This window comes from Uloborus diversus, chromosome 6 (assembly GCF_026930045.1).
Source record: "Uloborus diversus isolate 005 chromosome 6, Udiv.v.3.1, whole genome shotgun sequence".
NCBI classification, from domain to species: Eukaryota; Metazoa; Arthropoda; class Arachnida; order Araneae; family Uloboridae; genus Uloborus; species Uloborus diversus.
Genome location: NC_072736.1, coordinates 110,037,609 through 110,056,579, shown reverse-complemented (window position 1 = coordinate 110,056,579; position 18,971 = coordinate 110,037,609). Strand labels below are relative to the sequence as shown.

The 18,971-nt window shown below is 31.8% G+C and overlaps 1 protein-coding gene across 1 annotated transcript in view; it reads left to right on the top strand.

Annotated features, from left to right (window-relative positions):
- LOC129224919 (recQ-like DNA helicase BLM) overlaps positions 1–15,986 on the top strand; it is a 35,620-nt gene extending 19,634 nt beyond the window's left edge. Inside the window, exons 9-15 of the mRNA XM_054859467.1 lie at positions 3,077–3,465; positions 5,843–5,887; positions 7,958–8,076; positions 11,557–11,670; positions 11,876–11,974; positions 12,063–12,164; positions 15,873–15,986. Coding sequence (XP_054715442.1) covers positions 3,077–3,465; positions 5,843–5,887; positions 7,958–8,076; positions 11,557–11,670; positions 11,876–11,974; positions 12,063–12,164; positions 15,873–15,986 — 982 coding nt within the window. The remainder of the gene's footprint in view (positions 1–3,076; positions 3,466–5,842; positions 5,888–7,957; positions 8,077–11,556; positions 11,671–11,875; positions 11,975–12,062; positions 12,165–15,872) is intronic.
- Positions 15,987–18,971: the final 2,985 nt, after the last annotated feature.

The following is an 18,971-nucleotide window of genomic DNA, read 5'->3' as shown; positions in this document are numbered from 1 at the left end:
GGGGCTCCTCATTAGATTGAAAAGGGAAACACAACTCTTAAAGTGGATAAAAGGATTAGAAAGGGAAAGGTGGGGCTTAGCCATCAAAATCTAATCAAATTGCAGACATAAATGAAAAGAGTTTTGAATAGGTCTCTTTCTTGCTGGTAATTTCGTGGAAGAAGGAGTGTGACAAATGTTATTCAAAAATTTATCAAATATTTTATTGGAAGCTATTGTAGAATTGAAAAAAAAAAAATAATAAGTAAAGGTTTTTTTTTTTTTAAATAATTTTTGTTATATTCACCAATAATTCAAATTTTCATTTGTTAAATCTAATTAAAAAATAAACAGTATTAATTTCTTCATTAAATCTAATTTTATGGTTAGCTAATGTTTAATTATGAATTTTTTAAACTATATTGCTCTTATGATGTCGCTCCGGCTATAACAACACTTTGTTGACAGTCCCAAAGATGCCTTGATAACGAGGTTCGACTGTATTTTTAAATTAAATCTTAAAATGAAAACTAAAAGGATGATGAATTTCTTCTTTTTTAGCCTTACTTACATTCATAATGTTATTTCCATCTTCCTACACACTGTTTAATTCAGGATTTCATTGCTTACATCTTGACTCTTGTATGGATTTCAGACACTGGGGTGGTTTCCTTTAGTCAAAAGTACTACTTTTAGTCATTGAAATGGATAGAATGAGCAAAAAAAAAATTACGTGACCCAGAAACTACTTTTATTTTCCCAACAGTTTTTTTTAATTAATTTTTTTAAATGTCCGATTTTTCAAACAAGGCATGGACTTTATGACATCACAAATGATGCAATTTGGCTCATCTTTCTGCTGCGTTTCCACGTTATGATAATCAAGCAGCTAGTTAAAATTGCACTCTACGCTTGCTATCAACCATATCGTTGCAAATACACTTGAGTAAAGATGCGAATTAAATATTTTGTTCTGTGAATGGCAACATTGAATGGCATTTCATCATTTGTGATGTCACACGACAGAAGTGTAAACAATAAAAGCGCACCAATTTCAGTATATATATTTTTTTAAATATTAAACTTAAATAAATTATTTAAAAAATGGTCAGATCCTATGTTTTTAAGCATGCTCATTCAGAAAAAATACTTTTAAAATTTTGGAAACGATCCCATTACACAACATTTAAGGCAGTAGATATGAAAAAGTTGAGTAGATAATTTTGTGAATAAATATACAAAAGTTTTAAAAAATCAAATTATTTGTGTGAAAGTTAATGATTTATACGAGTGCTTCAGCTGTTTTAAAAATCATGAAATGCTTTAAATTTCTTGTTTTTACACACTAACAATCTTAAAATTACCAAACTTCAGCACACTAGTCAAATTTGCTCAGAATATCTGATCTCTGTCTTATTTTCAAAATTAAAAAAAAGTATCCAATTGTAAACAAATATTCTTCAGTGTCAGAAGCTTGGCAAGTTTCAGACAGCATTGCTCCAACATGGTCGCTTGACAATTAACAACAGAGTTGGAAGATTATTTTGCATTTTAATAAAACTTTTAATGTTATTCCATGATTTTTTTTTAAATTTATTTGGCTGATTATTTTAAATTTTACTGTAAAGTTAATTAGTTTCTTATGACGTAATTTATTTATTTGGCAGAGTTATTATATTTTATTGTAACTTTTGGAATGACCATGGTGCCAAGAATTGTGTGAACTCACCTAACCATGTTGCTGTTACTTTGCCCTAGTTTCCTAATGTCACCAAATATTATTATAACCAAAAGCCTCCCTTGTCCGAATTCCTAAAGTGGTATTTTATGATTTCACTCCAATTCATGCAATAATATTTCGATACTTGATATTACGGCTCGGTCACCACATTTTAACCAATAATCATTTTGTTTTGGACACATCAATAAAGCCAAAAATCTTAAATATTTTTTGTACCGCTGTCCATTTTGTGCTCTGAGGAAAGCACCAAACAAAATGAGGAAACATCCGGCATTTTTCAGCAATTATGCTCTTGGATATTGTTCATAGGTGAGTCATGTGATTATTTGATTGCATTTGGCGATGAATTTGTCATATTTTTACACTAATTTTAGTTTTCTGTTAGACATCTATTTCTGTCATCAGTATTTCTTTTAGATCTGTTTTCCTCTGACTGAATGGAGGTTTCAGTCACATAACGATCAGTTTTCCACAGGACGGGGACAGATCAGAGAGATTAGGGAAAAGTCAAGGAACTTTATTAATCAGGGAAATATCAAGAAATTTCAAAAAAATAACGAACATTCGGGGATAATTGATTAAATGAAAAAAATTTTTTTTTCTTTGCAAAATTAAGTATCCTTCCCTACACATTTTCTGCCAATTATTTGTTTAAAAAAAAGTAAAGCTAATGAGATGCAATGATACACTGCTGCATATTTTTGCATCTTTTTCCTCCATGTCAAAGTATTGAATCTTAACTTATTAACTTCAGGATGAACTTCCTAAGATTGCTTCTGTGTCTGTGAAGTTGTATATTTTATGTAACTTGAATTTTCTTTCCAAGTGTTGAATGCTACGTATAATTAACAACCCTATAAGCAAAGGGGAAGTCGTCATTAATGACTTGGCTCCCTTGCCTTTACTCATTGTCTTGAAATAATTACCGTACTGTAATCACGTTTTCAAAAAAAAAATTCTTTGTTTTTTAAATTAATACTGAAGAAAGCTAAAAAGTTATTACTTGGCATTTTTAATTTAATTGCTAAAATTGAATGTTGAATGAAAATCAACTTTGTTTTTTGCCATCGTATTATTCGCAGTCGGCACAGATTATACGAAGGTTTTTTTTTTCTGACATTAAAATTCTTTATTTTAAAACCGAGTTACATACATACATGTTTTGGAATTAATAATTGTTTTTTGCATTCCAATGTTGTTTGTTACAAGTAATCTTTTTTTTCTGACAAATAATAAAATCATTTGAAATTGAGTTGCATGTTGTTGTGTAAAATATTCTACCAAAATGGTGTGTGAACATTGTTTTAAGTAGCTTATATTATTCAAAATTCAGTCTTTTGTTTTTATTCCCTGTAGGCAAAAGATATTAGACCAACAAAATGAAGCAAAAAATAGCTTTTCTTCAATCTCAAAAGCAACTGCTAGTGCTTCTAATAACTTAATGACAGATATAGACTGTAGTACAAGTAACTTAGAATCATCTTCAGAATTTCAAAAATTGAAATCAGTACCATTGTTTACTACTGCTGATAAATTTAATTCTCAATCCAATATCTATGATGGAGGAAAAAAAGAAAGTTCTACCTTTGAGCCTGAGAAGTTTGAACAACAAAAACCTACCTCTTCTGATTACTTTGCGAAAAATAACAGTGTAAACCAATCAATAAATATCATTGAAGATATTGAGACTCAAGAATTTGACCCAACGATATATGACATAAGTGATGATGAAGCAAATTCTCCAGGTAAGCCTTTAAATATAATTAATTTTTATTAAGTTCAATGAAACAAAATGATTAGTGGAATGTTTTGAGAATAAGTTCCATGCTCAATTTCTTGAAGAAAAATATTTTATAGTTTTTTAAACATCATATGGCATATATATATATGTGTGTGTGTGTGTATTTATATACTACATGCAGTGTACTGACATCATGGTTTTGCCATCATCTAGAGACAGCAGTTTTGTCCTTGTCAATAGACTCATCAGTTTGGGACAATAACCGAGCTGTAAGCATATGTCACTTTGTTGAAACTCAGGGTGCCAACCAGGGTTCGAAAATATCATAATATTTTCGAAAATATCCGATATTTTGTTATATATCCGATATTTTCAATCAGCACAAACTAAAATCTTCAAAATAGTAAATGCGTCCTCAAATCACTCTTTATTTTCTTCTATAGTTATTACAATATGTCGACTTAAAATTATGGTTTCTTTCATTATTTATATCTAATATTTCATTTTACATTTTTATCAATTTTAATGGAGTTAATTTTACTCATTTTTCTTCTGTTAGCTACTTTTACACAGTTATATGATTCAGACGTAAAAAAAAAATGCATTAGTCAGTGCAGTGTCATAAGACATTTTTTTTTTCACTGATGTTTAATATTTAATTAGGCATTTGTAATATGAAGATTGTTACATTACTAATAATTTTATGAAAATAAAAAAAGAATATTGTATTACTTTGTTATATTAATGATGTTTTAATGCATCATAAAAATACAGTACGTAACTTTTTGGTTATTTTTATTAGTGAATGAATAATATTACTATGATTGATAAAATTTTATATTGAAATTGAAAAAATAAATACCTAAAATGTCAAAATATCATGATATTTTCAGAATAAATATTGTATATATATTGTGATATATATTGACCGATATATATATATCGACAAACCCTGGGGCCAACAAACTGGTAGCTAAAGTAAATTTAGCTCACTATAGTCTGCAGAATCAATACAGTTGAACTCATTAATTGAAGGCAAAGCTTGGATATTAAGCAGTAAGTTATGGCCTTTAAGCCAAGGCTATGGCAGAACTTCATGCAATATACCAACAGCTTAGTTATGCCGTTCAGAGACGGACTGAAGAGATACATTTGCTTCAGCTACCAGTTTGTTGACACTCTCACCATCAATGAGACAACATCTGCCTCCAGCTAGGTTATTGTCTATTCCGGACATAAGTCCATAACAAGAACGAAATTGCAGTTTTTAGATGGTATAACCGAACTGTCAGTATGCAATGAAAATGAAGCCGTAAAAGCAAAATTTAAGCCTATCTTCAATGATATCAGCAAAGGGCTGTGAAGTTCCCGTGGTAATTTTTCGAAGTTGTAGCTTCAGAAATGTACTTTTAGACAATCTTTTGGTAATGTTAGTGGAATGAAAGGTTCTGGGGCCACTTCTCATCAATTTTTCAAAATTGAAGCTCCCAAAATGCAGTTGTAGATGGTCTTCAATGATGTTATAGAAGAGGATGTTCGAGAAATCGTTGTGGAAATTTTTTGTATTTGAAGCCGTAAATATGAAAAATTAGAACCATCTTTGGCAATATTTAGAGGAGGGGATAGAAGATTCAGAGAACCTACGAACTTTTTTTAAAGCCTAAGTTCTAAAAGCAAAATCTGATTGGAAAGGTGATTGAAAAATCTGATTCAAGTTCTATGTTCTGAAGCTTAGATCATCTTTGCTGAAATTAGGAAAAGGTCTGCCGCATCTTGCTCAGGGTCTGGCATAGGTCTGGGCACTCTCTCCCAAAATTCTTTTAAAATCAAAGTTTCAAAAATGCACTTCTGACTACCTAATGTATGTGTGTAGCTAAAGCGAATTTGATAAAATTTTGCAAATGGGGCGGACACTCCCAGGGTCCTTTTTTTCAATCCATTCCTGCAAGTACCATCAACAAGACTAACAAGAAAAGAATAGAAATTTTCTGAATACCCCCCCCCCCCCCTTCTTTAGTTAAGCACCTGTGCCTTTTTTGTTATAGTCTGGTAAACAGCACCCACCCTTTTCTCAGGCTGTATATTAGATAATTTTTGCATAGACAGCATACAAATTAACAAAAATTAATCCATTTGTATTGATGAAAAGTAAAAATAGGAGTGGACCAACAATCAGATATGGTAACCTTTCTTTTATATGCTCAAAGACTCAATACATCACAGTAAAAGATTTACCTTATAGCTGCATAAAACAGTAAGGTGTGTCTGCAAGGAGTGATGGATAAAGCAATCCTTAATCATTCTAAAATATGTGCATAATCATTTCGTATTTAAGATTTTTATCTTATAAATGAATGAAAATTTATTTTACATTTTCTTAGCTCTGCATGAAAATGCTCAAAACTTTGATCTGGAGAATGAAAAAGGTAAGATTTAAAAGTTTTTCCCCAATAAAAACTTTTTAAAGACTCTTGTCATTAAAATATTTTGTAAAAAAAAGGTTCCATTCTGAATAAAAATGATTAATAAATATTAACTCTTAGCAAAAAGTGGAAATGGGTTACAGTTTTTCCTCTGTGTTAATCAAGACATGTGCAAACTGTATTACATACCTTGGCAGATTCTTTCCCACAAAAGCTGGAAGAGCTTCAAAAAGCCCACAAGCTGCTGTGCATTGTAAAATCTGTATACCAGGGCTGAGCGATGCATCACAAATGACCGGTGTCCATCCCACAACATTAAACTGGCTTAAAATTTTTCTCTAAACTGATGCATCAATACCGCATTGACTATAAATCCAACCACTGGTGTACTGTACAAACACCGATCCGTAATCGTTGCTGCTTTAATTGTGTTTTTTTGTTGCACCATTGTTGACGTAGTATTATGTCAAGCCAATCTGACTTAACAGCAAAGGTGTACACAGTCATAGGAAACTTTTCAAACAAATGCTTTGGGAGGTATCATAAGCGAACAAAGACCTTTGTCTCAAAATGCATGGTGCAATATTTATTGCCATCTTGCAGTTTCTGCCCTTTTTTTTTACATAATCTTTTTGCTTGTGCTAATTTTTTTTTTTTTTTTTTTGCAAATATCTGGCATAATCTAATTTAGGTCCTATAAAATTTAAACAAGCAAATAAAACTTGAAAAATAAATTTGAAAAATATTAATATTGTGATGCATCACAACATGGCGATGGATCATGATGTAGAAGTTTTCTAAAACAACATTGCCTACATTGCCCAGCCTTACTTTACTGTAAACTCATTTCTAAATTTATCAGAGTAAAAGTACTATCTAATTAAGTATGAACTTGTTTTATTTATGTACTAGTAAATATGTAATGTGTAAAAAACTATTTCTGTGCTATTATTTTTATGCTGTATTTATTCTAACACTAAATAAAGCAATTTGCTTTCTTTAATATTTATCTATGCAATTGCTAATACTATTCGTTTTTCAAAGTTCTCATTGGAAATTTTATTGGGAATCAAAGAGATGATGGCACCTCATTGAAATTCAAAGGAATGAACTTTCCCTTTTCAAAAGACTTGTTAAATGTTTTTCGCTTTACTTTTGGACTGAAAACTTTTCGCCATAATCAACTGGAAGCAATTAATGCTGCTTTACTACTAGAAGATTGTTTTATACTGATGCCCACAGTTAAGTATATGAAACTACATCATTAATGAATATTTATAAGATGATTTTTATGATGAATATGTTTTGCAATGTACATAATTTCTTTAGTGTGTTTTATGTTCTAGAATAAATAAGATAAATGAATTTTCAATGTACATCTTTGAAGTCTAATTACTACCATCAGATATGAAGGAAATATACAGGGTGTCCGAAAAGTCCTTGACACATTTTAAAAATTGTTAAAAAAAGTTACAAATTGTAGTATGAATATGCAGTTTGCACCAAAATGCTCCATAGGTTCAAGAATTGAATTTGTATTGACTGCTGTATGACCACAGCAAGAAAAAGAAATGTAATGCGAGATAATTAACCATTTTATTCTTAAAGCAATACCTTTCATTACCAGAACTCATTGTGTGCACTGTTTGTGACATAAGATGAACTTGAGAACCGTTTAGATGTGGTTCGATCAAGATACGGGGCACATATTAAACTCTGGAAATGAAGGGTATTGCATTATGTTTAATAACATGATTAAAATCTCACATGATGTTTCTTTTTCCCACTGTGACGGTACAGTCGTCAATGTTAATTACTTATCATTACTTTTTTTTACGATGCTATAAAAAAGTCATGAAAAGGTGAAGTATTATGGCGCAAACCTCTTATTCATACAACAATATGTTGCTTTTCTATAAATTTTGAAAATATGTCAAGGACTTTTCGGACACCCTGTATTTTAACTCAGCATTCAGTAAATTTTATTAAGTTTTATTCAGGGTTTTTTTTTTTTTTTCTACATTGTAAGTACTAGTTATCTGCAAATAATTATTTTGATAACCCTTTTTTTAGGTGGAGGAAAAAGTTTGTGTTATCAATTGCCTGCTTTAGTTACACCAGGTGTAACTATTGTGATATCACCATTAAGGTCTTTGATTATGGATCAAGTTCAAAAATTGTGCTCTTTGGATGTAAGTCAAATTTTAATGAGTTGCCTGAAATTTTTTCTATTCATCACAGCAGAGTTACTTTTTCATACTGTTGTATAGTAGAACCTCAATTATCCGAGCTAATTAGGACCGTTAGTGTTGGAAATCTCGGTTAGTAGAAACTAGAGGTGGGCAATGTCGCTTTTTTTAATACTCCGTTCATCAGAGGATCGTTCATTCAACTCGTTCATTTGAACGACTTCGTTCGTTTAAAAAGTTGCAGGTGATCTCTCTGCAAGACATACTCACATACATTCAAAATGTTTCATTAGATCTGTAATATTCTTTGAAGGAAAACTAGCTAAAATTATCTTAAAGTAAGAAAATATGAAGGTGAAAACTGAATTAAAAAAAATATATCTATTCAATTTTAGTTACATAAACAAGGTATAGTTCATTTTGTAAGATATTTCTCTATTGCTGAATGATTAGATATATATTTTCCATTCCAAAAATCGCAGGTTCCATTTCAGCATGTCACAAAATTAAGTTACTAAATTTTACTATACAAAAAAATAAACTGTTTGTGACATAAAATAATTTGCAAAATTGAACTTATGTGAAATAGTGCACTAATTCTAAATATAAATATAATATCTCTAAGAGTAGTATGGTTGCAAGTGGGAGCGCCAGGAAACATTCGCCCCGGGCACCGTCAGTTCCTCGCACAGTTCTGAAACTGGCGTAAGTTGTCAAAACAGACTTTTTTGACCCCAAAAACAAACATCTGCCAACCATGACATAGCTACAAAATTATTCCACATTACTAATGAGAACAGAAAAAAAGTGCTACACTTTTTTTTAATTGGGGGGGGGGGATTAGACAGTAGTAATCTCTGGATATTAAATGTATAATAAGTGACTTGGAAGAAACCAAGCAAGTTCAAATGGAAGCCAAATCAATATATGGTAGTTGCTAGGAGGGATGTGTCATGGAAGACAAAAGGATCACCAAAAAAATGATAGAGGTATTTTCAGAAAAAAATTTGCTGACAGAAAGCGTGAGAAGGATTTTAGCAGGTGTGTGGGCACTGGGCAGGAAGTGGAAAGTCCAAATATTTTGTTAGTAGCTCAAACAAGTTACACAAAACATTACTAATGGATACATTGCAAATTCGCAAATGAGCTGCAACGGTTAAAGAAAAATGATTAATAATGCAGAAAGTAAAAAGCTTCGAAATGAATACATTGTACTGCACTGAGGAAAAAAATTTTTGACTGATTAAGTGTTAAAAATTTGAAGATTAGTGAAATTGAAAAAAAAAAATGATTTTATCACAAGTGCATCAGTACAATGTTCCAAACTTCTCAGTGTTCAAAAGAACGGTTGTTCATTTTTTAAGTGAACAAACGAATCCGTTCATTTTAAAGATTCGTTTTTTTTTTATCCGTTCGTTCATGAACGACACATCCCTACAATTCAATAATTAGTGATTCTTATTTTATCAATGCAATTATAAACCATCAGTGTATTTAAACAAAAACACTTCACTATTGCACTTAGCAGTTTAATTAAACTGGTTGTTCTTGTGTTGAACTTTGGTTCTTTCTTTTAAAACTGCTCGTAAATAGGAGTTATTAAGCATTTTAGTTTAATGTTATGACTATAAAAATGAAGCTACAAGCATATTTTCCTCCTTTAAATCCTAAATTAGAATTAAATATTGCTTGATGAATAGTATAATAGCTTAAGTTATTGTTCTCAGAATTTTTGTGCAGTTTATGAAATGTAACATTCAACTTGAGCACTCTAAGGAACTTTTATTTTTTCTTCAGAATACCATTTAGTATTCAAACAATCATGTTCTCAATGATTGGAATTTACATACAATTTAAATAAAGGTTGAATCATAAAAATATATAAGCAAGTCATTATTTTTAACATAACGATGTAGTTTTTTTTTTTTTTGATAAAACTTTCTAGTGCATAACAGCAAAATTTGCCATTACTTTACTGTTAGATTGTTATTTAATGTAAAAGGCTTTTATGTGGGAGGGTATCTATGTTTACCCTGTCTATGTAGTTGAAGGAAATATATATATTTAAATATATCTGTATATTTAAGAATATGTTTAAAATACAATTGGACCCGGTTTTGATAAGGAGATTGGGACGTGTAAAAATGCTCCTTAAATCCAGTTGCTGGCTAAACCTAAGTATCATTTTAATGTTTAAACTTTCTAAATGCTCTGTATACATGTAAACTAAATTTAAACTTACAATATAATTGGTTTAGAAAAAGCTTGATTTTTTAAAACCTATATGCCTCATAGGTATAATTAATGAAAATTATGTTCTTAATATATATCATCTAATTTTCTTTTCTGAAATAAATTTATAGAGGGGTAGGTGTAGTGGGGATATTCCAAAATGAGTCAGTTAGTTTGTAATTCATAGTTCTTGCATTGGACTAAACCATTTTAATAATTTTTTATCTGTCTTATTTTCCACATTTCTTAAGCCTCTTAAAATTAGTTACATGTAATTCAAAAGCATTTTTATAAAGTCAAAACAGTTGATGAAGATAAGCCAAATTTTTTACACATGGACATACCTTTTCTTCCTTTACAGGAATTTTTGTTTTTTCTAATTAATCTTTCACAAACAAAACTTTTCCCTTTCACATTTAACAGCTTTTTCTTTTTTTTTTCATTCAAGAAGGCAAAATTTCCAGCTGTATGAACATGTGACATGCTTTAGGAATGTTGCACCTAAATTTCAGTTTATTAACCTTTTCTTATTTCTTTCCTTCCTGGTTCAGCCACAGCCTTGATTTCTAGAAAGGCTGTGTCCCCTCTCCTCCAGGATGCCAAGAGTGAAACTGCTAAAATCTCTCCCACTCTTCTCCCACTAGTATAATGATATTGAGTTGCTCCCTTGTGCCTTGGAGACTTTTTTTTTTTTTTTTTTTTTGCCAATGGCAACCTGTCAGTATTGAAGTGACTTGAGTGCCTAAAAGGGCACAAATTGCAAAGCACATATCATTTTCAAGTGTTTTATGCGTTTCAAGATTTTTTTTTTTTTTTTCCTTTTTGTGATGCTTTGTAATAACTATTCTTAATTTTCTAGTCAGTCTAAAATGGGGAGAAAAAATGCTTGGCAAAAATAAAAAATAACTGACTTTAAACCAAACAAAAGCTGAGTTTTCCTTTTGACATTCCAACAATCAATGTCAAGGTCAATCTGAATTCTTTATGAATCGGTTTTTGACTGGATATAAATGTCCAGGGTGCCCCAAGAACAATGGCACCCCCCCTCCCCCATCCAAACCCTACAAAGGCCCCTGCAGTGCAAGAACCCTTCCCAAAAAAAGGAAAATACCCCTGAAACCCCCTAAAAAATTTCAATGGTGCATTCTGCACCATGACCCCCCCCCCCCCTTAGTTGGGCGTCCATTTAAGTATAGTTGTACTATTTCATGTACTGCAATAGAATAAATTTATTTTTTGGATTTTTTGTAGATTAATGCTAGCAGTTTAACTGGCGATACTGATACAACTACAGCCAATAATATTTATCGGCAACTTTCATCTAGGGAACCCAGCCTTAAATTACTATATTTGACCCCAGAAAAGGTAAGTTTTTCAGAAACATTTTTATTGTGAGAAAAATATGCTTTTGTACAAGTCTTATTCTGCCTTCTTTTTGATGCAAGATTTTTTTTTATTATTATTATTAGCTTTTATGCATTAATGAGAAATAAATAGGTTTCTAGGGCTTATAAAATGCTGTAAATGTTTACATGCATGGTATATGTAACTTTGATGTATTCAATTCTAGATTTGTGCAAGTGCAAAACTTGTATCCTCTCTTGAAAGTCTTTATGCAAGAAAAGTGATTCAACGTTTTGTTATTGATGAAGCACACTGTGTGAGCCAGGTAAGTTAACTTTAAAATTTAGTGTTCTGTAAGACAAGAAATGTTTCTAAATTTTTCATTGCTTATTTGTTTAATGTTTTTGTTTTAGTGGGGTCATGACTTCAGACCAGATTACAAGCGTTTAAAAATTCTTCGTGAAAAATTTCCTAATGTACCAATGATGGCTTTAACTGCAACAGCTACTCAAAGAGTTAGAAGTGATATTCTTCATCAGCTAGGAATGAATTCACCAAAATGGTTTGTAGAATAACTTAAACCTTTTCATGTTCAAAAATAATGTAGAAAAATAAACATTAAAATTTAGTTCCTAAGTGTCAACATAGCTTACCTTCGACGAGCACGACAGGTAGCGACCAGTTGGTTAATCACGTGACAGCAATGACATCAGTGGTTACTAACCGTTGCTTACGAATCAATGCTTCATCGAACGCTTTCGGTTGCTCACCGGTTACTTGCGCAGACATGACTCAGACGAATAACACAAATGTGAAAAATACATATAATTGGTCAAAAATGTGACGTGGTTCCATCAACCAATCAACCAGCTAGAGTTGCGGTCAACCGGTAGATCAACCGGTGAGGCTCATAAAACGACATCAGAAGCAACCAGTTAACCGGTAGCTCTCAAGAGCGCTGCGGTTAGCAACCGGTTACTCACCGGTCGACCGGTGAGGTTCGTCGAATGCAAGCATATTATTAACTTAAACATGTAACCTCGCAGTTTTAATGATAGAATTTCAATAATTTTCCTGTTATACCTTACCTCTCTTTCTGCACTTAATTACATTTCAATTTTATAAGTTCCAACCAGATGTATTGTTGTACAACAGATGACAAAAGTGCAAAAAAGTGAAAAATTTGCAGTCACTGCCCTTTACCTGCCCAGGGCAGTATAGTGAACATCACTTTTAGGCTAGTACTTTGTGATCGTCACATGAATTGGGCTGCAACGTTCACTTTCAGGAAAAAATCAAGAAATAAAAATTATTGATTTTGCTTAAAACGTGAGTTATAAAATTTTAGAATATAAGTCATATGAAAAGAAATTATTATAGGAACATTTTGATATTCTAAAAACAACAAGCATTAATGAATTTCAGTTAACAAAGACACTACTGAAAAAAAAATTTATTCATTTTATTTTTTCTTCCACTTATTTTTCTTAAAAATTGATTTGATATAGAATAAAGGGGTGATTCCGCAGTAACAGAGGTACCATTTGTTTGCCCAAAATATCCTACAGAAACTCCAAATATGTTAGATTACCGTTTCATCACATGAACTCTATGAAGAACATGAACTCTACATGCAGTATAAAGTGAACTTGACTGCAATGTAATACAGATAAATTTTGAAGATTTTCATAAGTAGAATTTAAATATTTGTTTATGCTCAGTATAAGATACATTCATTACTGAGCCAAAAAATATTATTTTAAAATATACAATAGCATTGGGACTTTTTTAAAATTTTATTGCTCTATTCAGTTTAACCATATTTAATGGCAATTAATTCAATTAACCAACATCTTACTATTTTATCAACTGCTAATATAATCAACATTTATTTTATTAATTTTGTTGTTTAGGTTTCTTCAAAGTTTCAATCGACCTAATTTGAAGTATGAAGTTCGACCTAAAACAAAAACTGTTGTTGCTGAAATTATTGAGCTTATAAAAACAAAATTCAAAAACATGTGTGGAATTGTCTATTGTCTTTCAAGGTTTGTTTAATTTTAGCTTTGTTTATACTATTTTTAACTGGCAGCTGAGTTTGAATCTCACCCATAACTAAAGAAGTTTTGAAAATGTAATGTGTACATTCAATCTTATGTTTTTGAATTTATTCTAACACATTCATGTATCAGTTTGAAAAGCATACAATTAAGTTCTCAATGTGCAATAAAGGCTGAAAATGTATGTTCTAGTATTGTAGGCAGTGCTGTAGTTGGAGGAAAGGTGACACAAATTTAATGTAAATTTGTTTAAAGTCACCTTTGCAAGAAAATTAGTGCCTACTTTCTGAGTTAAAGTAACCTAAAATAACCTTAAATAACCATTTCTTTTTGGCCAAACAAAACAAAGTCAACTCTGACTATAAAACTGACTTCTGGTAAAAATCGATGTTTCAACTATAGAAGTGGTCCGTGAACAAGTGGGTCATGCAATTTTTTTTCTGAAAAAGGTTCTTTGAAGAAAAACCTCTGCACACCTAGCGTAAAAATCCTCACCTTGCCATTTTAAAATTACAAATTTAATGTATATGTATATATTTTTTCAACTCAATAGATCTACTAGCAAGCTTGGTGTAACTCAGGTGTGCTTTTAAGAATAAAACATTTCATTTAGCTAAAAGCGAATTAGCTAACTTTTTTATACTTGTATGATGGTTGGAAATGTAATAGTGACAACTATTTATAGTCCCGTCATATTATATTAAAAAAAGGGCTAAAATCGCAAAACACGATGTAGTCCTGCTTTTTTAATATGTTGTTTGAGTCAGTTAGGGTAGTGTATATCTAAGTTTGCAGTTTTCAAAAACCTGTGCTCGCTGCGTAATTCGCGAAAAACTGCAAAATTTTCGTAGTTTTTTTTAGTTTTGCCTTTATAACTCCTAAACTATCAAAATTTTTATACTAAATGTGAATGTACCCGTTTTAAAGCACATTAAATTTTAAACAATTTAAGCTCAAGTAGCGCTCTGTACACCAATAGTGTAGGAGATATTGTACTTCAAAAATTGGCCATTTTTGGTGTAAAATAAAAAAAAAATTCTACTTTGATCACATTTTAGTCCAAATATCGACACAAATTCCTACTCTACAAGAAAAAACTGGATGTATTGTTACAGTAAATTTAATTGGCTTTCATTTAAGCCAAAGACCAAGTCTGTGGATTCAATAGTTCTATTACAATCGCAAAACAAACAAATAACTGGAAAATTCGATTTTTGAAGAAATGAGAAAAAACACTTTTCAAGACAATATGAAAGACCTTCACAGTTTTTGCGAATCAATAAATTTTCACCTACTTTGTGAGCATGCTTGAGCAATGAACAGGTTCTAATGAAGCTAATGGAGAATCTAAAAGAAGGAATTCAAAGTTGTGACATGTTAAACAATTCAGCTGTTCGCTTTTTCGGTGAGTATAATGAATTGTGTTCTTGTTATACTTTATTGGAGAATTGGAATGACTCTGGGACGTTTGTACTATCTTTGGATATACTAGAACGATTGCACGCTAGAGCAATATGAATAAATTTGACTTAACAACATCAGAGTTCTTCAGAAGAATCGGTTTCTAAATTGTGTAAATAACAACGCCTCAATAATAAGTTGCTCTCTAGGTTTGGACTTGAGAGCATTGGAAAAAAAACAACAAGAGAAACAGATTGAAACGTTATTCAAACTGCCATCAAAAAAAGTACATCCCAACAGATCGTGATCGGAGGTGGAGAAAACGTGTTTTTTCTGCTTTTGTCTCAAACATTGAAAACATTTCCTTCCCGAAAAGAGCCGGAGTCCAGTTAATTTGTATTCAGCTTTATAATTTTTTTTTTCAGCATATGAAAAATGGAATAGATCTTAGATTCACTCTTTCTTCATGCAATTAGTGGATGTGATACCCTTTTTTTCTGAGTCTGGTTAAGAAAAAAACTGTGTGGTATTTTTCAAACGAACCGGTGTTGGATTGACCAGGTCACCATAGTTTTCTTCCTTGAAGTGAGTCACGAAGCTGTAGAGATGAATTGAGTTGCTCTGTATGGAAATGAGACTTCCACTGATATCCTGCGACATTATTCAGTTCCACCGGTTCCTCAAAGTAGCATGTAATGCAACTGTGAACTGTCTTTGTTAGTCTTCAACCAAAAGAGTAGCTTCATTCCATTTGTATTGCAGGTACTGAAAAGTAAACAAATGGTTGGCAGAGAAGAAGAATGGCTCAGAGTGGGTTGGTTCAAAGACTCCACTCCCAATCTTCAAATTGTTAAAAATTTTGAAATTGGATCGTAACCAATCACAACATTAAACGAACCAGCCTTACCTGTCCTTTTCAGATTTCTCTCATGTTAGTGCAAGAAGGGATACATGGAAGCATGCTGTTGTTGCTGAACTGATCTTAGCTGCTCAGCTTTGACCAATCTGCCATTTGAAGAGACTTCCCAAGACATCTTTGCCATTCTAATCGACAAAAACAAAAAAAAAAAAGAAAAAGAATAAAATGAAAAAAATCGCCCTTTTACTACCTTCTTTTTTTCAGTTCGAGAGTATGATAGTACCCATCAAAGACACCCTAAAAACCAAGAGATTAAGTGTAGTTAATTTTTAATATACGTTTTGATGAAAAACTAACATGTAAGTGTAAGCTGTTTCACCCTTTTGAAATAATTCTGTTTTCTTTCTTTTGTCCAGTTCTTTCTTATTCTAATGAGAAGTGTTTTGTTTTTAAAGTCTTTGCACAAAAATATTATCTATTCAAAATCAAACTCAGTAGGTAACTTTCAAGTAGGAAAACGAAATGCGGCCAAAAATTCATCAGTGTGAAATTTATAGATACGTAATCGAAGGAATGTTTGAGTTACCTGCTTAGGCTGTCAACTATTGGCCTATTTTTTTTTTTTTTTTCACAACCGCCGTGTTTTGCCAACACACATACCTTACATAAACACACATTAGAGCAGGGGTTCTCAAACTGGGTGCTATGGTACCCTGGGCTGCTGTAAAAAGAGCTGAGGGGTGCTGTGAAGTGTCCGTGGTATCAACATATATGTAAGGTGAGTTAGCTAAACAATGCCTGGTTGATCAGTAAGGAAATCTGACAGTATTCGAACTGAAAGTGCAACAGTATGTAAATATGTAAATTGCCTAGGTGGCATAGTTGTTTTTCTACAGATATAAGCATGGACTCTAGAGTTGGAAAGGTGCTCAATTGATTTAATGGTTTGTTAGTCAAATTGACGCAAGGCCCGGTCAAATGTATAAGTTTGATTTATTAATCAGCTCAGTGAGCATATTTTTATTTTTGAATGTAACATAAACCAATAAATGTTTTTTTAACTTAATGTCTCTTGCTTTGCTACTCTGTTATCCACCAAAATCCTCCATTTTTTGATACAATGTAACAAAAATTTACTCAATCCTCTTTCATCATCACCAAAAAGCCTAACTGATGGTAAAGCGTTATCAACAAGCCATTTATAACAGCCAGGCAAAAGTGCAACAGTGTAGCAAAAGTTGTTGCAGAAGAGTGATGTCAAAACCAACTGATCTTATTTTACGATAAATTTTGTTTCTACACTGTTCCCCAAAGTCGAACTAGAATTTAAAAAAAGGCATACTGTTTTTGAAATCTAAATTATGTAGTTGGCGAATTCAAAAAGAAAAACGTTGTTTTGTGCCGTAATTTTTTCCCTAGATTTGATAACCTAGAAAAGTAGATTGTAGTCCAATAAGACCATGGTTCGTCTTATTAACCCTCTGGTGTACCTTATAATATAACACAGGAGTTTTTGGGAGAAAGATATGATGATCCTATGCTGCACAGCACATCGCCCATTTGGAAGAATGCCACAATATGAAGAAATGAAATTTTACACTAGAAGCATTTGAAGTTGAACTCTTCAGGCAATTTGTATTTTGATGTGCTCTCCAGTGGTTAATATTAGAACGAAAAGTCTGTCATTATTTTCCAAAGATGATAATGTCCTTTGAAGGCCTTTAAGCGAAAAAAAAGAGAAATAAATATTTTGTATTGTAGCCCTCTTCTTCAAAACGAGTGACATAAACTCCTATGCACAAACTGTACATAACTGTAAGGAAAAACCCTGAAAATTCGACTTAAATATAACGACTTATTAGTTGTTTACATAATTGAGATGGACTAGGGTGGTGCCATGAGAAAATTCTAAATCTTCAATGCCTGCCACGAGTCGAAAAAGTTTGAGAACCCCTGTATTAGAGTCTTATTGTATAATTCTTTGCTCCATTTTTTAGTACAAGATCTTCCATATTGTCTGGAAAAGGGTTTTGTCTCATTTCTTCAGAAATCGAATTTTCCGATTATTTGTTTGTTTTGCGATTGTAAAAGAACTGTTGAATCTACAGACTTTCATAAATGAAAGCCAACTAAATTTACTGTAACAGCAGATCCAGGTTTTTTCTTGTAGAGTAGGAATTTATGTAGATAATGGGCCTGAAATATGAGTAAAGTAAATTTTTTATATTTTTCGCCGAAAATGACCAATTTTTGAAGCACAATATCTCCTGCACTGATGGTCGTGCAGAGAACAGCTTGAGCTCAAATTGTTCAAAATTTAATGTGCTTTAAAATAGGTATCCACATTTTCTGTCAAAAGTTGCATATTTTAAGAGTTATAAAGGAAAAACTAAAAAAAGTTTTTTACATAAATTTAAACAGATTAAAAAAACCAAAAAAATCAAGGTTTTTTTTTTCTCTCTCTACTAATCAAGATCTGATTAAAGTGCACAAGAACTCTGAGTAAAAACAATGAAATGTTCCAATTACAATGTATTTCTTTTTGATTTCTTCATCAAACTGTGAGATAACGGAATTGGGAGTTAATGAATCTTTCCTTTCCCCCTAAAGAAATGATTGTGATGATGTTGCTGCTCACCTATGCCAGAGTGGAATTAAAGCTGCTTCATATCATGCAGGATTAAATAATCGTGAAGAAGTTCAAGAACAATGGATAAATGATAGATTCAAAGTAAGTTATGAAGGTTGCATGATGCAGGGATGAGACTTTTCCGACTTTTGCCGGAATTCCGGCTTTTCCTGTTGACTTTTAGAACCTTCCCTTCTTTTCCTCCTTTTTTTGCCTCTTTCAAGCCTTATTTTTCTCAAAAATTGGAAAAAATACAATTTTTTTTTTAATTTTTGGTGCTCGATTTCTTATTTTTTCTATTTTTCTCCGTCGAATCTTCGTCCTCCGCGATATCTGCCAAAAACGTATGTTTTGGAATCATGCCAACGATGTC